We start from the raw sequence: 25,093 nt of genomic DNA on the forward strand, positions 1-25,093 counted from the left end.
ATGTGGAGACAGCTGAGGTAGCTGTCCCAGTACACAGGACTGCTGACACACCACTGGTGGAGGAGGCGATGGCTCAGGGTGGACACTGGCAGCTGGTTACTTCTGGCAGCAGGCAGTGCTCCACCCCTGTTCCGAATCCTCCTGCCGTGGTAATAGGTAACCTTTATGCTCTTCTTGATACAAGAGAGAAGGAATCACCCCCTACAGTAAAAGAGGAGAAGCCTTGTACCCCTAAGGCTGGGAGGTTTGCTGCCACCACTGCAAATAGGAAATGTAGGGTAGTGGTGGTCGGAGACTCTCTGCTGAGGGGGACGGAGGCGCCCATCTGTCACCCTGACATTTCATCTTGGGAGGTATGCTGCCTGCCTCCCAAACATTACAGAGGCATTGTTGAGGATTATCCAGCCCTCTGACTACTACCTCATGCTACTCATCCATGTGGGCACAAATGATACTGCAAGGTGTGACACTGAGCAGATCAAGAGTGACTACAGGGCTCTGGGAGTACGGGTGAAGAAGTTTGGAGCTCAGGTGGTATTCTCTTCAATTCTTCCTGTCAAAGGTAGGGGCCCGGGCAAAGACAGATGCATCATGGAGGTGAATGCCTGGCTGTGAAGATGGTGTCGCCAGGAGGGCTTTGGCTTCCTTGACCACGGATGCTATTCGAGGAAGGACTGCTAGGCAGAGATGGCGTTCACCTTTCGAGGAGGGGAAAGACCATATTTGGACACAGACTGGTTAACCTAGTGAGAAGGGCTTTAAACTAGGTTTGACAGGGACAGGTAAGCAAAGCCCACAGGTAAGTGGGGAACGTGGAGAGCTGGGAGATGGGTTGGAAACAAGAGGGAGCATGGGCTATAATGGCAGAGAGAAAGGAGGGTCAGGGCAAAACTGGGAGGCAAGATCAAACCAGTATCTTAGATGCCTATATACAAATGCGAGAAGTATGGGTAATAAGCAGGAAGACCTGGAAGTGCTAATAAATAAATACAACTATGACATTGTTGGCATCACTGAAACTTGGTGGGATAATACACATAATTGGAATGTTGGTGTGGCTGGGTACAGCTTGCTTAGGAAGGACAGACGGGGGAAAAAGGAAGGAGGTGTTGCCTTATATATTAAAAATGTACACACTTGGACTGAGGTGGAGATGGACATAGGAGACGAAAGTGTTGAGAGTCTCTGGGTTAGGCTAAAAGGGGTAAAAAAAACAAGGGTGATGTCATTCTAGGAGTCTACTACAGGCCACCTAACCAGGTGGAAGAGGCAGATGAGGCTTTTTTTAAACAACCAACAAAATCATCCAAAGCCCAAGATTTGGTGGTGATGGAGGACTTCAACTATCCAGATATATGTTGGGAAAATAACACAGCGGGGCACAGACTATCCAAGTTCTTGGACTGCATTGCAGACAACTTTTTATTTCAGAAGGTTGAAAAAGCTACCGGGGGGGAAGCTGTTCTAGACTTGATTTTAACAAATAGGGAGGAACTCATTGAGAATTTGAAAGTAGAAGGCAGCTTGGGTGAAAGTGATCATGAAATCATAGAGTTTGCAATTCTAAGGAAGGATAGAAGGGAGTACAGCAAAATAGAGACAATGGATTTCAGGAAGGCGGATTTTGGTAAGCTCAGAGAGCTGATAGGTAAGGTCCCATGGGAATCAAGACTGAGGGGAAAAACAACTGAGGAGAGTTGGCAGTTTTTCAAAGGGACACTATTAAGGGCCCAAAAGCAAGCTATTCCACTGGGTAGGAAAGATAGAAAATGTGGCAAAAGACCACCTTGGCTTAACCACGAGATCTTGCATGATCTAAAAAATAAAAAGGAGTCATATAAAAAATGGAAGCTAGGACAGATTACAAAGGATGAATATAGGCAAACAACACAGGAATGCAGGGGCAAGATTAGAAAGCAAAGGCACAAAATGAGCTCAAACTAGCTACGGGAATAAAGGGAAACAAGAAGACTTTTTATCAATACACTAGAAGCAAGAGGAAGACCAAGGACAGGGTAGGCCCACTGCTCAGTGAGGAGGGAGAAACAGGAACAGGAAACCTGGAAATGGCAGAGATGCTTAATGACTTCTTTGTTTCGGTCTTCAACAAGAAGTCTGAAGGAATGCCTAATATAGTGAATGCTAATGGGAAGGGGATAGGTTTAGAAGATGAAATAAAAAAAGAACAAGTTAAAAATCACTTAGAAATGTTAGATGCCTGCAAGTCACCAGGGCCTGAAGAAATGCATCCTAGAATACTCAAGGAGCTAATCTAATAGAGGAGGTATCTGAACCTCTAGCTATTATCTTTGGAAAAACATGGGAGACAGGAGAGATTCCAGAAGACTGGAAAAGGGCAAATATAGTGTCCATCTATAAAAAGGGAAATAAAAACAACCCAGGAAACTACAGACCAGTTAGTTGAACTTCTGTGCCAGGGAAGATAATGGAGCAAGTAATTAAGGAAATCATCTGCAAACACTTGAAAGGTGGTAAGGTGATAGGGAATAGCCAGCATGGATTTGTAAAGAACAAATCATGTCAAACCAATCTGATAGCTTTCTTTGATAGGATAACGAGTCTTGTGGATAAGGGAGAAGTGGTGGATGTGGTATACCTAGACTTTAGTAAGGCATTTGATATGGTCTCGCATGATATTCTCATCGATAAACTAGGCAAATACAATTTAGATGGGGCTACTATAAGGTGGGTGCATAACTGGCTGGATAACCGTACTCAGAGAGTAGTTATTAATGGTTCCCAATCCTGCTGGAAAGATATAACAAGTGGGGTTCCGCAGGGGTCTGTTTAGGGACCGGCTCTGCTCAATATCTTCATCAACAACTTAGATATTGTCATAGAAAGAACGCTTATTAAGTTTGCAGATGATACCAAACTGGGAGGGATTGCAACTGCTTTGGAGAACAGGGTCATAATTCAAATTGGAGAAATGGTCTGAGGTAAACAGGATGAAGTTTAACAAAGACAAATGCAAAGTGCTCCACTTAGGAAGGAACAATCAGTTTCACACATACAGAATGGGAAGAGACTCTCTAGGAAGGAGTACGGCAGAAAGGGATCTAGGGGTTATAGTGGATCACAAGCTAAATATGAGTCAACAGTGTGATGCTGTTGCAAAAAAAGCAAGTGTGATTCTGGGATGCATTAACAGGTGTGTTGTGAGCAAGACACAAGAAGTCATTCTTCCGCACTGCTCTGCGTTGGTTAGGCCTCAGCTGGAGTATTGTGTCCAGTTCTGGGCACTGCATTTCAAGAAAGATGTGGAGAAAGTGGAGAGGGTCCAGAGAAGAGCAACAAGAATGATTAAAGGTCTAGAGAACATGACTTATGGAGGAAGGCTGAAAGAATTGGGTTTGTTTAGTTTGGAAAAGAGAAGACTGAGAGGGGACATGATAGCAGTTTTCAGGTATCTAAAAGGGTGTCATCAGGAAGAGGGAGAAAACTTGTTCACCTGGGCCTCTAAGGATAGAACAAGAAGCAATAGGTTTAAACTGCAGCAAGAGAGGTTTAGGTTGAACATTAGGGAAAAGTTCCTAACTGTTAGGGTGGTTAAGCACTGGAATAAATTGCCTAGGGAGGTTTTGGAATCTCCATCTCTGGAGATATTTAAGGGTAGGTTAGATAAATGTCTATCAGGGATGGTCTAGACAGTATTTGGGCCTGCCAAGAGGGCAGGGGACTGGACTCGATGACCTCTCGAGGTCCCTTCCAGTCCTAGAATCTATGAATCATAATCAAAGAGTAGTTAGCAAGGATTTGCTGTTAAATGGGGAGGATGTATCTATGGCAGAGGTGAGCCAACTACAGCCTGCGGGACCCTCCTGCCCAGCCACTGAGCTCCTGGCCTGGGAAACTCACCCCCGGCCCCTCCCTTGCTGTTCCCCCTCCCCCACAGCCTCAGCTCACACTGCCGCTGGCGCAATGCTCTGGGCGATGGGGCTGCAAGCTGCTGGGGCAGCGCAGCTGCTGAGCCTGGCCTGACCCGGTGCTCTGTGCTGCACAGTGGCGTGGCTGACTCCAGCCGGGCAGCGCAGCTGTAGTGCTGCCAGCCAGTGGTGCTCCAGGCAGCATGATAAGGGGACGGGGAGCGGGGGGGTTGGCTAGAGGGCAGCAGAGTTCGGAGGGGGTGGTCAGAGGGTGGGGATGGGGGGGGTGTTGAATGGGGGCAGGGGTCCAGGAGGGGCAGTCAGGGAGAGGGGGTTTGATGGGGCAGCAGGGAGCAGTCAGGGGCAGTGGTTCTGGGGGCAGTCATGGGACAGGGAGAAGGGGTGGTTGGGGCATGGGTCCCTGGGGGCTATCAGGGAACAGGGGGGGGTTGGATAGGTCAGGAGTCCTGGGGAGGTGTCAGGGGGCAAGAAGCGGGGGCCAGGCCACGCCTGGCTGTTTGGGAAGGCACAGCCTCCCCTAACTGGACCAATGTACAATTTCTGAAACCCGATGTGGCCCTTGGGCAAAAAAGTTTGCCTGCCCCTGATCTAGGGGGAGGTCCTGCAGCGTCAGTCCTGGATCCAGTGCTGTTCAATATTTTCATTAATGGCTTGGACAACGGTGTGGAAGGTGTGCTTATAAAATTGGCAGATGACACCAACATTGGTGAGGTTGCAAGTATTTGGGAGGACAGGATTCAAAACAACCTTGACAAGTTGGAGAATTGGTCTGAAATCAATATGATATTGAATAAAGACAAGTACAGGGAAGGGAACAAAATCAAATGCCCAACTACAAAATAGGAATAACTGGTAAGGTGGCAGTACCACTGAAAAGGATCTGGGGGTTACAGTCAGTCACAAATTGAATATGAGTCAACAATGCAATCAGCTGCAAAAAAAGCTAACATAATTCTAGGATGTATTAATAGAAGTGTCATATGTAAGAAGGGGAGGTAATTGTCCCACACTGTGTGGCTCTGGTGAGGTCTCAAAAGAAGTAGTGTGTCCAATTCTGGGTGATGCTCTTTAGGAAAGAAGTGGACAAATTGAGAAGAGGGTCCAGAAGAGAGCAACAAAAGTCATAAAACATTTAGTAACCCTAGTTATTAGAGAAGGTTAAAAAATTGGGCCTGTTTAATCCTGAGATAAGACTGAGAGGGGACCTGATAACAGTCTTTAAATATGCTGAGGGCTGTTACAAAGAGGATAGGGTGATCCATTGTTCTCCGTGTCCATTGAAGATAGGACAACAAGTAATGGGCTTAATCTGCAGCAAGGGAGCTTTCGGTTCGATATTAGGAAAACCTTTCTAATTAGAAGGGTAGTTAAGTACTAGAATAAGCCTACAAAGTAGGTTATGAAATCCCTATCACTAGAGATTTTTCAGAATAGGCAGGACAAATACCTGTCAGGGGATTGTCTAGGTTCATTTGGTTCTTTCTCAGTGTAGGGGGCTGGCCTTTATGGCCTCTTGATGTCCCTTCCAGCCCTACATGGCTACAATTCTATGACCTTTTTTGAGATTTATCAGCCAGTTGGTAAAAAAAAATTACTTCATTTAATGATTTTATTATAAATAGCATTTGTAAGATGATAAAAGGATTTGGTGCATTGACAAGGGAATTTCAGATGAAAATAATAAATATGGTTTATTCGTAGCACCAATAAAAATAATGGAACAAAAGTATTCTTGAAAACAATCAAGGGATACCCAGAAAAGTGTTCTGCATTGATATTTTACGCCCTCTCCCTGCATCTTGGGAAATTGTTCCAATGGTTACTTACTCTCACTGTTTAAAAAAGTATGCCTTATTTCCCATTTGAATTTGTCTAGCTTCAACTTTCTCTGCTAGTCTAAAGAGCCCATTGTTATACTGTTATACTGGAGATGATGCAACCAGGCAAGAACTGCCCCACTAACATATGAGTGCAATGGAAAGGAAAGATAAATGACAGTAATGCAGATGCGTGGCTTGTATCAACTTCTGCTGTCTCATACCAGGTATATACTAAAAGGGTCCTTTGAAGCAAGGGAGATTCAGGTTAGGTATTAGGAAGAACTTTCTACCTACAAGGTAAGCACTGGAACAGGCTACCTAAGGTGATTGTGGAATCCTCATCATCTGATCTTATTAAGAACAGGTTAGACAAACATCTTTCAGGGATGGGCAAGGTATGTTTAGTCCTGTCTTGGGTTGGGGGGCATGGATTTGATTACCTTGTGAGGTCCCTTCCACCCCTACAGTTCTAAAATGGGAAGGAGGTTCTTGTGAGGAACTAAAGTTTCATTTATGATCAAATACAAGTCAGTCCCTGCAGAAAAAGCACCGTTTCAGAACAGAACCAGAGAATGAATGGCCTCCTGCCACTTAAATAAGAGAGAGGCAAAGAACATTAGTGGAAGCTTGAAAGGATGTGGGTGTGATTTGTGACATAACACTTTGTATTAACTCAATTTGTCAGTAATTTACAGTAGAACCTATGCAGGCACTGGAAGGAAAATTGGTTGTCCCTTGCAATAGCAGCTAGTCAATGTGTTATTACTGTCCAATAATAAGAGGCAAGCCAAATGACCCACTGAAATCCATTCTTATTAAGAGTCCCATCTTGGTGCTATAGATTGGAATCTCACTGAGAGTTTGAACATCAGAGGAGCTGACAAGGTATTGGCCACTAACAGCTTTGACTAATTATAAAAGGTTAAGTGTTATTCAAATGACTTAGACAGAAGACAGCGATAAGAGCAACCTTTAAGAGCGAGAAGCAGTTAAAATGATGTAAAATTGTGCCGCTGATAGTGCAAAAATATACAGTTCTAATCCTTTGTTCAGACTAAAAACATTGAACCCAAAAGCTTGGATGCTCCAAACTCCTAACAAAGTGAATGAGGGTGCTGGGAATGTTGGAGCACAGCCTTTGTGCAATTTTCTTAACATACATTCAAACATAGTATCAGATCTATACATTATCTTAATAATATTGCCTTCAATGGGAATTTCAGATGTGCAAGATCTCGCTCTAGATGGGGAACTGCAAATTTTCAATTAAAAAAATATTTTTTTTTGTATGAAACCACATACAATTTTCACAGTGGATGAGGTGCTACTGGTATGTTTAATCATCTCAGTTTGACTATCAGTGCTATGCCATAAAGAAGACCAAGCAAAAAGAGGAGGAATCACAAATATTACAGTAACTACGTTTTTCTAATCCACCTCTTTCATAAATAAAGTTGTTAGCATATAATAAAAAATTGCATATCTCAAAGTGGGATAATTTCTATATAAATGTACACAGATGGCATTATTACTGCCCACTATAACCGACTAAAATAATATTAACAAAAATGTGTAAGGTGGTCAGAGATGAGACTTGAACTTTTATCAATAATGGACAGGCACATTTTCTTTGTTCAGGTCAATTGTTTGTGCTTTACACTTGACCAGAGTTGCTCAGACTAACTTATTTGGAAATTCATGTGAACATGTCCACCTCTCTCTGGTTACAATGTAATCAAAATCCGTTCTCCATTTTCGAGGCTGTCTTTCATATTGAAGCTAAAACTTTTGAAAAGTCATTTTATTGTATGTTTAACATGTACAGTAATCATTTTCACACAATTTTCTGTTTTCATTAGCAAAAAGATGTTAGCTTCTATTTTTCACACTCACCCCCAAATACTGGGTGATAAGAATGACCTGATGGAACTGTTTTAACCAATTCATAATGATGAAAAAAATATGCAATAATTATCTGGTTTCTAAGATCATTGCTGAATACTTTATGTACAGGTTGGAAAGTGTGTCCAAATATTTTCCATAATGAAAGTGAGCTCTACTAAATTGTGCATCATACAATCTGCTAATTAACCAAAGGCTAAATTTAAAAACGCTGTTTAGTATGACTGCCACTAACAACTGTCGTGACAAAAAACAGGTGCATGTGTACTACCAGCATCTGCTGTCGTCATGCATCTTGTGTTTGCAGGAGAATACTATAGATCACAGATGCAAGCATGATTAATATTGTGATTGGTTTTAAAACTACAATGCAAAGCACAGTTAAAATCCAGTATGCAGCATAAATGATGCAGTTCTGAGCTACGTGTGTTTACTGCAGTCTTATATAGCCTAATGTATGTACAAACTATTACATTAAAGAGTGTAATGCAACAGAAAATAATTTTGCACACAGTTTAACTCTATCTCCCATAGATACTTTTCTCCGTATTGTTCAAACAGTTGTATCTAGGCAGCTGTCAGTCACAGAAGATTAATTATTAAAAAGCAGATGGTAAATGGATGTGGTCAGGTGGAAGATTGGCTTGTTTCTTGGTGCTGTGACTCTTTAGATAGAGCTGTAATCTCTTCTGATTTCATTGCGTCAGACAGGAAGCTGAGCTCATTACATAGTGTCTCATACCTGAAAGCCATTCGGATCTGTGCCACATTTGTCTTTCGAATATCATTTCCTTCAGGCCCTTCTTTATAATAATTTACCCCTAAGAATTTTTGTTTTTCCTGTGAACAAAATAAAGTTTAAAGCATTATGGAAAAGTCAGTCTTAAATTACTTTGATTTATTTTACTGCAAGTAAAAGCATCTTTTTAAGCGAATGGCATTGAGGATAAGTGAAAAGAAACCACAATGAGCTGTACATGTAATTTATGATGTTTAGCCATTCACCTTCTTTTTATGTAGGTAGCTTGCTTGTATTATGTTGCTTTGCCAATGCAGTTCAATGCTGGTTGGTTCAACCAAGATAGGAAAAAAGCATATCTGTTTTTTCCATTTCTCCTGAATTACCTTTTACTTAACGTTAGAATCCTTTAAAAAGTTAATGCTATTAGCTTAGCAGAGTTCTTCAGTCTTATGAGCTGGTTTTCACAATAGCTTTCTATGCTCATTATATGTATTTGTTTCTTCTATTAGTTGTGATAGTAAAGCTGCTCTGTTACAGCCTGACCCAAAACCCACTGAAGTTAATGGGAAGACTCATTGGTTTCGTTGGGCTTTGCATCAGGAACTTACCACCTCAGGAGTTTGAGTTTAGGGAGAGAGATTTAGATACCCTTGGCAAGTTGCCATTTCTTTATTTCTTGGGGGGGAAATGGATGACAGTGGTCCCATCAGACCACCAGAGGATGCAAGCCAGAATGGCAGTGGAATATGCACCACAGAGCCATTCCTGTGGCAGCTTCTCAAAGGGATGGTCCAAAGAAATAGAGATACCTACTTAGAAAAGATGAAGTGGCTTCTCTAAAATAGCTTTTATGGAGAGAAATTCATAGATTTTAAGGCTTGAAGGGACCATTAGATCATCTAGTCTGACTTCCTATATAAAACAAAGGACATAGAATTTCACCCACTTACCCCTGCAATTGACCCCAATAAATTTTGTTGATTAAAGTAAGTCTTCCAGAGAGGAATCCAGTCTTGATTTACAGAGACAATCCCCACCTGAATCAACTACTTCGTTCATATTAGGATAGGCAACAGTAAAAAGAAAGGTTCAAGGAAGAAAAGTGAATGACTGAATATATGTATGGACACAGTGTCTTTGTGTTTTGAGAATCTCAAAACAAAGCTGGTACGCAAAAGATGACAGTTTAATACTTTTGTGGGGTAATGACTGCATAGCAAAGAGCAAGTAAATAGTATCTGAACCCATGCCTGGAGGTGGGGAGAATTAAAGCTACGTCCTTTGCCCTTCAGATAATACGAACAGCTATTGTCTGCATCTGGCTGGAGAGAATTAATCACCAGTTCTGCAAGTGACTTGCTATTTATTGCTTTTGTCAATGGAACAGAAAATAGTTATTAGGCTCAACATTCCACCAAGCTCAACGTCCAGTCTAATAAGATTGCTCCATGGTCATCATATATCTGGTTACCTATGGTGATGGGTATTCATGTTTGAAATGGCTGGGTTTGTCTCTTCCAAACACTTTACACTGGAATCATGATAAAACCTTGGTATCTTTTTGCTACATACAGTCTATTTCAAGAAAAAACTGAAGAATTTGTCATGTCCACAGAGTTAAGTCCATGGTCCACCTGCCACTGTTTACGCTATTTAAATATAGACAGCATACTGACTTTTTATAAGATGTTTTATATCCCTGGTAATTTTTGTTAAAGAACTAAACAGGAACTGTGTAGGACTGTTTTAGACTAAGTGCCAGATTTTCAAAAACCCAGCACACATAACTGGGGCCAGGTTTACGGAAGAGCTCAGTTCCCATATAGTGACCAAATTACCGACAAGGTTGCAAATTTTTGCAGTGATTTCTGCAGTGTGATGTTCACCTGTCTTATGAAGAACTGGATTGAGACCATAAATGTATTTCACATATACTACTAGACAACTCAGACTGTAATGAACTGAGCACAGATCAGTAGGAACCAAAAGTCAAATCAGTGACAATCTATTAAAGTCTTTGTATTCCAGCATCAATCCCCTGAGAAATCCAAGAATGTATATATGTTAAATGTAAGTGCCTGCTCCCAGGAGATGATATGAAAATTAGATGTCCTATCTCTTGAGGTTAATCTGGGAAGCAAAGTTATTTACAAACATACATACTATATGCTCAGCAAAGTAGCTCCAGGAGATGCAGCATCTCACTTTCTTGATACTCTTTGAAGACAGAGGTATTTCACACACACCAGTCATTTCATAGTCCAAAAAAAATTCATTTAATCCTTGCATACCTGTATATTCACAAAAAGTCCAAGCAATGACAACATGTGTCTTGCAACAAACCAAATTTACCTTATGTGATAATCCACTTTGTAGTACGCTGTTTCTTGCTAGTTCACACGAGTCACATGTGCTCAGTTTCCACACTTGAGCTGCTATGGCATATTCCTCCATAAGTGCTTCCTGTACCATCAAAATATGATTTGTTAGGCTATACCCTATTTAGTAATTGTGTTTGATATGTAATCATTTTCAATTATTAAACAATTTTGTTAGATGGATACAATTTTCAAGTTTTTAGGCTTTAAACTCAATTACTGGAGACTGAATGTTTTGTTTATTTCAAGATGCCTGAGGAAGATTGACTAATTCAAATTCATAGGAATTGGCATCCAACTCCCTTAGGTTGCTTTGCGAATTCAGTCTAAATGCTTAATGAATACACCCAGAAAGTTTCTCTCTTCTGATCTGACACTTTTGAACGCAACAAGGAGGCAGATACTGGCCACCTGAGAATTCCTCCAACAGTGGGTAGCTCTCAACTGGTGCAAAGTTTGTGCAGCAAGCTCCTGCGCAAACTGCTCCCTATTGTAGGCACGTTGCAGATGGGGAGGGGCAGGGCAGAGTGAAGCAGACTAGATCACTGCTGATCCTCAAATGGCAAAAGCTAGAGCTGCCCATAGGCTGCTCCAATTCACACTGCCCACAGAATCAGGGAGCTGTAACCAGTTTCCAGGCACTCTCTCCTCTCCTGCACAGAGTGGAAATTGGAGCAGGAGAGCATCAAGCCCAGTACATTGAATGAACAGTTTGTAGTTTATCTTCAGAGACCTCAAATGACATTTTTTTCAGTAAGCTTCAACCACATTCATTAGAAAGGAAACAGATCTTCCCTGCCACCCGACCTCTAAATCATTGCTTATCAAGACACTAACATGGGAGCTCTCCATCCTCTTGAGCTTCCTCTGTACTTGAGGACCCAGTGGCTGGAAAAGGCAGGATTACAAACAAAATGTAATTTGGCACTTAGTCATTTCCCCATGAAATCTAACAGTTTTCAGAGGAGTGGGAATGAGGGGAGACATTGACTAAGAGGTGTGTAAGGACATGAGGTGTCACATACTAGCCATGAGAAATAAAGTGTTTCAGGCCACTTTGGCACTGTTAACAAATTCACCTTAAAGACAAAAGTTTTCAGTTGTGCTTACCTTTGTATAATGGAATTGCATAGGATCATCTGTAGAGAGAGAAATGTGAAGTCCCTTATGTAGAAATTCCCGCAGTGGATTTTTTGAATACTCAAGGAATAGGCTATTGTTGCTAAGTGGAGACATGGCAATGGGAATTTGTGCAAGATAATAAAGATATTGAAGAACTGGACTCTGTACAAAAACAATACAGATATTCATTATTTAATGGCCCTGTGAGATAACAGGAAAGGAGGTTTTCAATCAGAGGAAATGGAAACAGCCTCATTGAATATGATTGTGGAAGGATTATGACCAGAAAAATTGAAGTCTGCACTGAACTGACTTTTTGCAGATTTTTTTCAATATTTTCTAAATGCAACTTTAAATGCCATTATTTCCTTTTTTTTTAAAGCAACAAATATTCTACATGTTGGATGCACTGAGACAGTATTCTCATTAAAACATAATTATTAAGTATTTACAGAGCCTAGTGATTGTACATGATTCTGTTGGAGAGCTCTGTTCCATACTAACAGAGTCCCTACCAAAAAGAACTTAAATACAGATGCACTACTGGTATATTAAACTAGAGAACACTAGTTATATCCAAAACACTCCACAGAATAGATCAGTTTGGTGGTGGTACTGGGGGTGTGTGTTAAAGAACCGAAGGAAGGAGCTTTCATTTATCTGAGGGTATAAATATGGGTGCACATGTAATGTATTCAGACTCTAGGGGATTCATTCTCATCTGTATTCATGACTATTTTTGGCTTGTAATCTAACTAGTGTACATGACACGAGCCTGCACCACACTTTTCAGCTCTGCCAGGTTTATTCCATTCTTGGTCGTACAAGAATAGAGCTGACAGGCTAAAGAGAAGAACAGCATAATGTAGTGAGTATGTACAAACTATAGCACACTGCCTGGGTCTAATTTTAGGACTATCAGTCTTAATAGAGACTTAATAGTGATATGACTTCAGGTCAACATTTTCAGTTTTGGGTACCTAACATTAGACACCCAAATCTATACCCATATTTAGGCATCTAAGTTAGTGAGTTGATTTTCACAGGACCTAAGTACTAGCAGTTCCCACTGACTTCAATTGTGTTCTGAATTTTTTAAATAACTTGTTTCAGATGCCAAATTACAGGAGGACTAGACTGGGGGGGGGGGGGGCACAATGCCAAAATGTAAATATTTCAGCAAAAATTCTAGAACTGAAACTTTTTGGCCAAAACCAAAAATTTTGATTCAAATATTGCACCACGGTGCCTCATTCCTTCATTCTTCAAGATAGGCCAGGTTCCCTGGCTAGACTATATCTCCCAGGATGCACCATGGCTCCCATCTTGCTGAACCATTGCAGGGCATCACCAAAATCTCCGGCTGCCATCCTGGGAGATGTGGCTGGGCTTGGGAACTTATCTCAAAAGAGACTGTAGGGTCTGAGGCACCCAAACCACAACTTCCATGAAGCATTACAGTGGTGTTTCCAAGTTGAAATCAACTTGGTTTTTTTTCAACAAAAAATTGAAATATCCATGGAAAGCTTATGCTTTGCATAAAAAAATGTGTTTTGTCAAAAACCCAATTTTCCATCAAAAATCCATTTCAATCAAAAATTTTCAACCAGTCTTAGGGAACCATTTTGTGGGGAGATGAAAGCAATTCTTCCTAATCTTAGAATAGTCATAAGAGATTAATTTTTAATTCAAAGAATTTACACACGAACTATGGAGGGATTCTTATTTCAGTCTTCCTAAGTAAATCACCATTTATAAAGGAGCATGTATTTTTACCAGAATGACTACTGACTTGATACAAATCTACCACCCGGTGGCCAATTATTTTCACAAAGATTTTCTTAATGGATGAAAGCCTGGCCCCCACTGACATCAGTGGGAATTTTGCCATTTACTTCCCTGTGGCCAGAATTTCATCTTCTATATTTGCCTAGATTCTTCAAGAGGGTGAGGGGTTGTGTAGAGGTGTTTTTATTAATTGATAAGTCTGATGTGTTTGAGTTTTTTCAATAAACTAAGACTATGATAAATGAACAACAAGAGCAATACCTTCTTCAGGAGTAATCCATGAGAAATGTTGTCAGATGTCAGAAAGGCTGACACCAGATGAGTGATGGACCCAGCTTCTCCACAATGAGGGCGAAATAGGAAGGTACTCATGCCTCTTTCCCTGCAGAAATTAAAAATAAGTCCTACCCCAAGAATAACTGGTGTATTTTCACCCATTTTTAATGTAAATCCCATTAATATCAATTGAAAAATATCCATAAAAATAACTATACACATCAATGGGAAAACAGATCTAAGAGTAATTATTTACTTCACTAGACTCAGATGTGCTTAAATATTTTGTGTCTTAACCTGGTACCATTTCTTCCACAAACCATAACAAACCCTGCACAAACTGAAATTACCTGCTAATCTTTGTAGATGCTCAAAACACAGAAAGGATTAAAAACATACATTTTTGGATTGGCGGAGTATAAAGAGGTTTTGGGATGTAATCTTAATTACAAGTCATACTCATAGAATCAGTTGAGGGTGTATTTCATTTTTGTTGACTTTGCATATGCTATCAGGTTACTAAAAAATATGAAATGGTTTTGCAATGGGGTACCAATGTTTGCTTCAAAAGCATTGAGCCTGCTGAGACTGGATTAACAGAGTGCTGCTGACTCATTGAAGCAGGTGGGTCAGTACCCCAGCCAAGATAGCAGAAAGTTTAGCGTGGCTCTCTAGAGGGACAGGCTGTAGGATGGCAACTGAGCAGTCTTGAGGTAGAAACATTCAGTTACAGGCAAGCTTGAGTTGAACTTTATTGTATTTTTGTTAATTACTGTGGTAATAAAAGGAAATCCCAGTCAGAGGGTTATTTTGGAATCTACATCATATATGAATTTTGTTTCAGAGTAGGTTGGGAAATATACCTAGTCACAATCTTCCAAACCATAATAAACCCCAAAGATTGAGGGGGGGCTGTACACAGAGAGAGAGAGAGAGCTATTTGTAATTTCTGAAGAGAAACAGTCCTGACAAGAAACAAGATAGTGAATGTGGGAGAAATAGGTGAAGCATTTCTAAATTCATAGTGGAAGGAAAGACTGTGTGTAGCAGACAGACAGTCAACAAGTAGGCTGCCAGATGTTTGATATAAGTTCAAGGAGATTTTAAAAAGTTTTTATTGTTGTTGTTTTTGTTGATTATATGGTGTAGTGAAAGTAAGAAATGTTTGCAGTTGGGAAGGGGGAATACTGTTTTGAATGTTACTCAGGAAATGCTCAAAGAAGATAAATTAAAATGATGCTAATGCCTTGTTAGTCTATAGCATCTGCCATGGGAGGATCCCAAAACACTTTACAAATGATAGTGAAACAAATCTCACAACACTTCTGTTAGTTATGGAAATATTATTACATCAGTGCAGTAGATAAACAGGTACAGAGAGGTTAAGTGACTTCTTTAAGGTCCATATACATCAAAATATGGTGTTGACAATTTCTCTCTCTTCCCTTTTAATTATCTTCTGGAAATCACCTTTTTGCGCATTCCAAACTTTAGCCTCTTCTCAGCGCTAAGGACAATGATAGTCAATTGGCCTATCCCAACAGATGAGACATCTTGCCTGGAGAGCATTAATTAAGTTAAAGCTAAAATACACAGTTCCCAGGAAAGGAAAGCTCTTATGCTTGATAAAGATTTTTCCAACTACTGTTAATTTCGCAAACCAAAGACTCCCATAATTTTACCTATGGATGAGACTTCCATCTCTCTTGGTCTAGCTAAGGAGAACCACGGCCAAGCAACAGACAAGTGTAACTACACCCTTTCTGTGCAGAGTACCTAATTGTCCCATATGCTAAATAGGAACTGTGATGCTGGTTTGCCAGGTGCCAGCTCAAGCAAAGGCCCAGGGCCTCTCTGAACACCGACAAATGCATAGCTGGCTTACCTGTGGGTCAGTATAGTTAAAACAGATATTAGAGTTGTAAGAATCTGTTTAATGTTTAGACTTTACGGAATACTTGTAGGATGCTGCACATAATAATCCTACTTATAATATCTGTATCCCATGGTGTAAAGTTATATTGAGTTTGCATTGTAAACCTCTGTAATTATGTAACTCACTAAACAAGAAAAGACACATTAATTTGGTGTAAAGTGCTGGCCCTGCAGACAAGAGGGCCCTCCTCACTTTTATCAGACACCCACAGTTGTTCCATCAGTTTGGACTCTGGGGAGAAGAGGATAAAAATCCTTGACAGGGAGAAACTAAGTCTCTTTATGCTGTCTGGACTTTGAGGGGCAAAGATTCCTAAACATAAACAAGAGATCCCCATGCTGCTTGGCATGGGTCAGCCCTAAAGGACATACAGAGCTGCTTAATATAGAAGCTTATATTACCTTTTTAAATCAAAGACTAACTCATGTCTGTGTCAGAGTAGCAGCCGTGTTAGTCTGTATCCGCAAAAAGAACAGGAGTACTTGTGGCACCTTAGAGACTAACAAATTTATTTCAGCATAAGCTTTTGTGGGCTACAGCTCACCTCTTCAGATGCGAGCTGTAGCCCACGAAAGCTTATGCTGAAATAAATTTGTTAGTCTCTAAGGTGCCACAAGTACTCCTGTTCTTTTCATGTCTGTGTGTTTCCTGTTTTAACCTTGTAAATAACTCTCATTTCTTTTCTTAGTTAATAAATCATTAGTTTGTTTGTTACAGGAGTAGCTACAGGTGTTGTGTAAGTGCTCGACCTGGGGTAAGTGCTTGGTCCTTTGGGACTGGGAATAACCTGAATATTGTTGAGATTTTTGATGTAAAGTAACCATCTATCACATAGTCCAGCTTGCCTGGGTGGCAAGATAAACTGGCATGCCCAAGGGGACTGTCTGTGACTCCATGATAAAATTGTTACAGTGCTTTAGGAGTTCACAGTTGTTACTGGGCTGGTAAAATCGAATTATAGAACATACCGCCAGCTTGGAGTTTCTATTCTGCTTTTTGACAGTCTGTCCTGAGGTTGGCACTGACAGTCGTAAGCTACTCCAGACAGTGTCACGTGAACCAAAAGAAGTGTAAAAACAAAATGTAGATTTAAACCAGTTAGGAACAGCTTGGCTGGTGACCCAAAACCCTGAAAGTTCCAGAGGTCAAAGGTCCAAAGGTTATATATTCCACCCCAATTTAAAAACTGTTGATAGTGTTTGCCTGATCAATCAGAAACACACCTCTCCGAATAATCTGTCTGATTTCTCTAATGTCTCAAATCCTGTAATAAGCCTGGAAAGATGTTAAGTGAAGAGTATTAGATATAATTAGGTCTGTCACTTAATTGCAATTAATGCAAGCAATTAACACAAAACAAATTAACTAGATCTAAAAAATAGTTGTGATTAATTGTAGTTTTAATCATACTATTAAATAATAATAGAATATCAATTTAAATTTATTATAAATATTTTGGATGTTTTTCTACATTTTCAAATATACTGATTTCAATTACAACACAATAAGTGTACAGGGCTCACTTTGTATTACAACAGTGCCATGTGAACACCACTTTCAGGTGACATTGCAAATACGAAGCGGCAGCATTATCTCCTGCAAATGTAAACAAAAGTGTTTGTCTTAGCAATTGGCTGAACAAAAAATAGGACTTGTAGGCTCCAAAGTTTTACTTTTTGAGTGCACTTATGTAAAAAAAAATTCTACATTTGTAAGCTGCACTTTCATGATAAAGAGACTGCACTTCAGTGCTTGTATAAGGTGAATTGAAAAATACTATTTCTTTTGGGGGGGGCTTACAATGCAAATATTTGTAATACAAAATAAATATAAAGTAAGTACTGTAAACTTTGTATTCTGTGTTGCAATTGAAATAAATATATTTGAAAATGTAGAAAAAAATCCTAAAATATTTATAAAATTTAAATGTGTATTCTATTATTGTTTAACTGTGCGATTAAAACGTCGATTAATCGCAACCATTTTTTAATCTTGCTATTAATTGATGGTATTTTTATCATTTGACAGCCCTAGATATAATCAAAGAATGTATGGCTGATGTTCTATAGATTTAAAGATTGTAAGGGATTTTGTTTCATTTCTTTGAAAATGGTGGTTGCACCCTAGAAGTTGTAAGAATTGTATGGCACTAGAAGGAAAAAGGAATGTTGAAAGATATCCAGCAAGGATATAATTTTAGAATATTAAGAGAAATTGCTTAAAGAGGGGGATCCCAATGAATAGTCAGGACAAATAATGAAATACAATCTATTAAATGAATTAAACCATCTGACTGAAGGAAGCATTAAAGAAATTTGTTATACACTGATGCCATCTACTGCATATCAATGGAAGCATCAGAGAAACAGAGACAGCTGAGATCCAGTGGGCAACTGAATAACAGAAATCAGAGGGTGGCCCTTTCCGAAGAGCCCTGAAATCAGGGTATACAAAACTGAGGTAACTGTATGGGACCCCAGAGTTTATCCAGTAGAGTGCTAAGCAGATCTCACTGAACTCCTCTCTCCTCCTCATTCAGGGTCACAAGACCAAAAATTGACTGAACTCGCAAAGAAGCTGCAGAATCCTCAGTGTGATCAACATCTGGACCAGCTATGTAGAAAGGATTCTCCCTTATTCCAGGGTTAATAGGATAAGAAGTGGTTGACCTATTACTACGCTTGTGGTTCATTAAGAATATTTAATCAATTGGCTACATATTAATCAACAATTAGGATTTCCTGTATCTTTGATAAAGGGCTGTTGTTGAGTCAAGATTTCAATGTTTTTATTTTAATACAATATAGTATCTCTGAAATATTTGGTGGTAAAAATTTACAATACGGGTAGAGTGGAAAATATGTAGAGACCCATACTACAGAACAAGAAAGTACTGACAAACTTGTGGTACTGCTCCACAGAGGAGCTATCTGGAGCACCCTAAACTCAGAAATACACCCTGAATAAAGGCAAGGTAAGCCACAGAGAGCCAACTGTGTTTTAAAGACACATTTTCAGTTGAAACAAATACTTACATTTTTTGTTGGTGGAGGTAAGTGTGAGTGCCATAATTTAAGTTATAGTATTTATCTGTCACCTAACAATCCCAGACACAATCCCAAATATTATATTTGACTCCAAAACTGGACCTAAAAATGTTCTGAGTTTTAAAATAACAAAATCAAAACTGGGCATAAATTTAGACTGGGTCCAAGATGATTATTTTAACCCTCTCTACCCCATTTTTCCACCAAAGATCAACACAGAATGGTATGGAGGAAAATTACTACTTACTTTCTAAGGTTGTTGAGCACCATGATGTTGGCATACATGTAATACAAATAGTAACTATATGGAGGATTCTTTTCACTGGTCCAGATCTCAGGGTTAGGACTTCTGTTAGAGAACATGTGGTCGGTATGTTTGGACTCATCATCAACACTGTCAAAGCCAGTCACCTATGAAAAGGGATTGATAGAAACCTTTTTTTTTAATAAGCAAGTTTAAGAACTATCAATTCTAGTTTTATTAGAATATTAAAATATCCACCTCCACCTATAAGTACTTGCCCTCCTTCAGTCAGCAATCCTGCCACTCTGCTATTCTAGAGCATCGTTCCAAGATGCACGGGATGCAGAAGGCAGTTCTTCTATGATGTGCGTCATAAGAACTGAAGCAGCAGTTCTACTCCATGGCTAGAACATTTGCTGGAAATTTTGGAACTGATCAGCTTTCAAAATTAAACTAATGTAACTATGTAGCTTTACATAATCCAAATTGGTATTAACATTTTGTGCATACTTTATTAAAGCTCAATCATCGATTTAGTAGTCCTTTCTCAACATGAAGGCAACTGGCAGGACAAATTAAGAGCATGAAGTGATACGGACATATATTAAGAAGCACAATTAGTATTTTTCTTTGATTGTTGAAAGACCGCTATGGAAGTCTTTATTGTTTAAGGAACTGAGTTTTTTCAAATAACTTTTTATTCTGCAGGGAGCCAGCAAAAGGGGCTTTTGTGGTGCTTACCAGAGCTTGTTCTTGCTCTCTGCACTAGCATGAATGTAGATTCACTACTCTCTCTACAGACAGGACTACTGGAAGGAGCCCTGTGCTGCTTCCAGATTAAATAAATGGTGGTTGCTTGTCAACACATTCTTACCCATATTTTTACTGAGGCATATGAGTGTTTGAAAAATATTAACAGCTATCTTCACAGGAGGGTTTTTATTAATAATGTCAGGGGCTTTCACCATCTCCCCGATACAGAAACTAAAAATCTAATTGTGAAGAGAGGATCCATTTGGAGTAAGGCACAGGAGAGCCATACATACTTACATATTTGAGGAAGAGGTGCAGCTCCCTGTGATCTGTGGGATTGATGGTTGCCTCAAACAGAGGTAAGAAGATGTTCTCTAACATTTTCCCAAAATTAGCCAGAAGATTTTTTGACCTAAATATGTCACTGAAAGAAGCAGATATACAACTGTAACTACTTTTAATTAGTCAGCCAACCTTTTTCCTCCCTGACATCCTCAGAAAACATTTTAGGGTCATATTCTGTCTGGATTCAGAAATCCAAAGCATTTATCACACGGTTGGTGCTACACAAATGTATATTTTGGGACCAAGGCTGTCCTTTTTTTTCTTTCTTTGTTCTGTGTCTGTACAGCACCTAACACAATGGGGTCCTAGATGCTACTGCAATAGAAATAATAAATACAAGTGTCAGTAATAATAATAATAAATATCAGAGGGGTAGCCGTGCTCATCTGTATCCACAAAAACAACGAGGAGTCTGGTGGCACCTTAGAGACTAACAGATTTATTTGGACATAAGCTTTCATGGGTAAAAAACCCACTTCTTCAGATGTATGGCGTGAAAATTACAGATGCAGGCATAAATATACAGTATATTTGTGCCTGCATCTGTAATTTTCACCCCATGCATCTGAGGAAGTGGGTTTTTTACCTACGAAATCTTATGCCCAAATAAATCTGTAAGGTGCCACCAGACTCATTGTTTTAATAATAATAAATGTTAGCGCCATGTATCCATCCTGAGAAATGTATCAATCGTGAGAATAAGTAACCCATTTCCTTAAAGGAATCCAGGCACTGAAAGTGGAAAGGAGAGGTAATTGTGTGATTCGGTTTTCCAAATGAAGCTATTGTAAAGGAAAGTAAAATGTTCTGTCACTTTGTAATACTGAAGTTTCTCTTTTGATAGTCCCAGTTTGCATGACTATTGCAATGGTTATCCCCTGATTTATAATGTTGTCCGGGAAAGTTAAAAGAGAAGAAGCAATATGCCCAGGGGTAGCTGTGCTATGCTGACAACTCATACTAATTTTCCAGATGCCTAAATTCAAAACATGCAATTCAGCCACCATCTACTATGACAAATATCTATGGCAAAATTCATTAGTTACAGCATACATTGCTTAGTATAGTAGTCCCTACGGATGCTAAAAGATTGGGTGAAAACTGATATTGATTTAATTTTGTAATTTATAATTTGTTTTGGCTGAAGTACCATGTTAATTGAATCAATTAGTCATGATCTTGCAGAAAACCCTCTGACACAAAGTTTGGAAAGCATTTCCCCCTCCTTATGCAGCATTTCTGGAATCAGATTCTCACTGTTTCAGTAATCAAAACTGTAAGTGATATTTTGACCTGCTTTTGATAAAAAATGTTTTCAACATTAAAAAAAAAGTCATTTGAGTTAGATGCTTGTAAATATTTTTGGAGGAAGTCACTAGTTTTGAAAAGCTTGAAGAAGAATAAACTTTAGTCCCACAAAGAAAGCCTGCAGCATTGAAGCAGCCATGCAATTAGCCACAAGGAAAATTCCCTGACATTTTTATTTGAAAGAAAGAAAGAAAGAAGTACAGGACAGTTGGTGTAGTAAGATGAGGCCCTGAAACATAAACCCTTATCAAAGGCCCAGTATGAAGCCTGAGGCCTGAACTAAAGGTCAAGACTTTGCTAACATAAAGCAAAGTTAAGCTGTGAGCCAGAGGCAGGCCCTGCTCACAGATGCTGGCAAGGAAAGGGCTGATACTGCAAAAAGAGACATACCTAAAAGGTACTGGACACTAGATATCAGAACATTTGCATACTTGTACACTCCACACGGATAACAAGGAACAGGCTCACCCATCCCAATGACAGGGCCAAAAGGGTAATATGATGGATAGAGTTGTTTTATTCGAACCAACATGTACAAGGTGAGAGGCGGCACCTTACTACATAGAGGGGTTGTACCTTGCTACATAGAGGGGTTGCACCTCAATACATCAGGAGTGATGTGTAACTTGTTTGTACCTCTGTATAAGAATGCATCCGAGTGGATGTCATTGTCCAGCCTAAGGGGTAGTGGAAAGTGCCACCACTGACTGAGCTGAGTCCATTGCCAGGGGGCACATATTCGTAGTATGTCCTGTAAAGTCTAGAGGGAACTATCGTGCTTCGTTTGACAATAAACCTGGCCAAAGTGCCTTCGTACGTTACTAGAGTCTGTGGTCATTCGGGGTTCTCTCGGGGTCTGCTGTGTCAGCTATCTGCGCAGAGCTGGGACAGCACACAGAGCGAACACACGCATGCAGCAGATTGATATCAACATTGAACAGAGCAGAGCACCACACCGGGAGCATCTGACAACAGCTGGTAAAGCAGCTAAGGGGATAGTAGAAGAGAAAATGTGTCCTTTTGCAAGATTTTAATCTGTTCTCATTACCAATAGCTCCTGCTTACTTACTAAATTCTGGGAACCTGAATTATCCAGCGTATGTTGGGTGAATAAACCTTGTGTTCAATGAACCATATTGCCAAATTCTTCCATTCATCTGGAGACCGCCCATAAATGGATAACCGAGGTTCCATATACTGGTATTTATTTTCTTCTAGCTCACGAGCTACTTCCTATTGGAGAACAACTCATTAATGTTTGCTTATGTAAGGACACAACGTACCATGCACAGTTAGTGTTGTTTTTGTCTACCACACTTTTTTTCTCAGACCTGCTCTACAATGGAATGCAGCCGATCTGAGTCTGGCAACTGTTAAACATAAAAAGAATCTCTTGTCATTCCTGCTAAACTATCCCATTTAGCATGCAGGAAGGAATGTCATTTAGTGGCTAACTTCAAAATCTTTAAAACAGTGTGGATTTAAATGCTACCTTTGGCTTCAGAGAGCCTTCCCTCTGCCTTGTGGAGTCACTTACACCACAATATCCTACATGTAATCACAATGATAGCATTTTGCACCCCCTTTACACTGTTGTAAATGATTACACAGTATGCAGGACAATGGAGAATCAGGCCCAGAATATGTATGTCAATTGCCTCCTGAAAAAGTTATGCTATTAGTTTTAGTCAAACACCCGTGTAGGTGTGGAAAGAAACTGAGTAATGCATATGCAGGAGGCCTCTCCTCCACACTATTTTGTTGCAAGAGGACTTTTGCAGCAATTGTGTATGTATACCATTCCTAGCTCCTCAGTCTTTAATTTCTAGTGCTGAGGCTCCCTATCGTGTCCTGAACCACAATGTTCTATCACTGGCTGTTTCCCATTAATTTGTAACTGCACAAGATTGAGGAGGCTTGGAAAAGCCCAAGCTCCCCTGCAAGTCAGAGCATGTACAATTTTACAGGATGTGCAATTATGCAGGCAGTGATTGGCTCGGCAGAGGTCTCAGTCTGGTAACTTGGTACAGCAGCCTGAAGCCTTTGGGAATCTCTGAACCATTGTACATACTGTAAATTACTTCTACAAAATACTGTGCCAGTACAGCTGGAGAGATACAAATAAAGGGCATGACTTATGGAGCAAGGTAGGCGATCCCCATCCCTCCCAACTTTTCATAGGTATATATGCTCTATTATGTCTTTCTCCCTCTCACACACACACACAGACTTTGCAGGATATGTAATCACCTTTTATGTTTCTATATGCTTACACAATTTCCTCTCTCCCCTCCAGAATTTTTCTGAAATGATATCCCTGGTACAAATCTTATTTACCTTGACCATACGAGCAAAGTATTCACCACCAAGGTAGTTCTCAGTTTTCAGGTACAAGTCCCTTAGCTCACTGGCTCCAACTGGATTGTACTTGGAGTTAAATTTATCAAACCGATGAAATGTTTGGCGACCCTGGAGGAAAAAAAATCTCAGTATAGGTATCCAAATGCTAGTGGTTAGGAAATACCTAACCATGTTATAAATCAAATTCATATATTTGTTTTCTACTAAGATTGTTTTCTAGCCACAAAACTGTTAGGAAAGAAACAGCCTAAGTAAATCCTTGTTTACAACATAGTGACAAATAATTTAAGCACTGGGTTTTTGGGGTGTATTTTTTTTTTTAAATATCATTCAACGGATGCAGCAAAAAACTCTTGCCCTTCCCTTCTCCCCAAGCAGTTTGCACTAATAGAGAGCTGATTTTTCTCTATTTTATTTGTTGAGGGAATAGACTTACAGCATGGACATCTAAAGAGTCTACAGTGAGGTCATAAGGATCCATGTGAAGGCTCTCAAACACTTGCTTTAAAGTCATCTTCTTGCCTTCTTTCTCTGCCACAATCCGATTTGACTCTGTTTTGTAAGTGCGCTTAATAAACTTCAGCAAATGTTTCTGATTCATACAGGCAGCAGCGTGGATATGAGTATCAACCTGAAATAAAAAACAGATTACTCTGGTTTAGCAGATAGTACATGCCCTTATCTAGCCAAGTACCTCTGTGTCATACAGAATTATAAAAATGTCACACAATATTTCTCTTTAGGAATCAGATGGCAAGGGATATTACATCCCTCAAAATGTTTCAGCTCCTGGGTCCCAAGGGGTGCGGAAGAGGGGGAAGGGTTACATTAAATTAACATAGTGCTCAGTGAATATTTTTTAAAGGGTATTCTATTTTTCCAGTTTTAAACTAGAACCACTGATAGATTAAACTAAAGAGAGATGATAAAAAACCTGGAATTCTTAGGACAACATCCTGCCCCTCATCCCCAGTGGAAAAGAAGTTGAGTAACAGGGTTGTACATGCATGATCTCTTTCCAGGGCTAAATAGAATCCTTCCCCTCATGCTGCAAAGTGGGAGCACTGCTGCTCCACAGGCATTCTGCGCCGTCTCAGCCATACTGCTGCCAGTACAGTGCTGTAATCCTTCCCTGTGTTGTAGAATAGCTGCTGGATTTGTGT

The 25,093-nt window shown here is 39.8% G+C and overlaps 1 protein-coding gene across 6 annotated transcripts in view; it reads right to left on the minus strand.

Moving 5' to 3' along the window:
* Positions 1-7,514: 7,514 nt before the first annotated feature.
* AMPD3 (adenosine monophosphate deaminase 3) overlaps positions 7,515-25,093 on the minus strand; it is a 51,132-nt gene continuing 33,553 nt past the window's right edge. For all 6 annotated transcript variants that reach the window (XM_045015169.1, XM_045015168.1, XM_045015165.1 and 3 more), the window contains 9 exons: positions 24,367-24,561; positions 23,907-24,038; positions 22,639-22,802; positions 20,214-20,340; positions 19,167-19,330; positions 13,922-14,042; positions 11,861-12,034; positions 10,725-10,835; positions 7,515-8,470 (listed from right to left, as the gene is read on the minus strand). In XM_045015169.1, coding sequence (XP_044871104.1) covers positions 8,258-8,470; positions 10,725-10,835; positions 11,861-12,034; positions 13,922-14,042; positions 19,167-19,330; positions 20,214-20,340; positions 22,639-22,802; positions 23,907-24,038; positions 24,367-24,561 — 1,401 coding nt within the window. In that variant the 3' untranslated portion in view covers positions 7,515-8,257. The remainder of the gene's footprint in view (positions 8,471-10,724; positions 10,836-11,860; positions 12,035-13,921; positions 14,043-19,166; positions 19,331-20,213; positions 20,341-22,638; positions 22,803-23,906; positions 24,039-24,366; positions 24,562-25,093) is intronic.

Source organism: Mauremys mutica, chromosome 4, assembly GCF_020497125.1.
Source record: "Mauremys mutica isolate MM-2020 ecotype Southern chromosome 4, ASM2049712v1, whole genome shotgun sequence".
Classification (NCBI taxonomy): Eukaryota; Metazoa; Chordata; order Testudines; family Geoemydidae; genus Mauremys; species Mauremys mutica.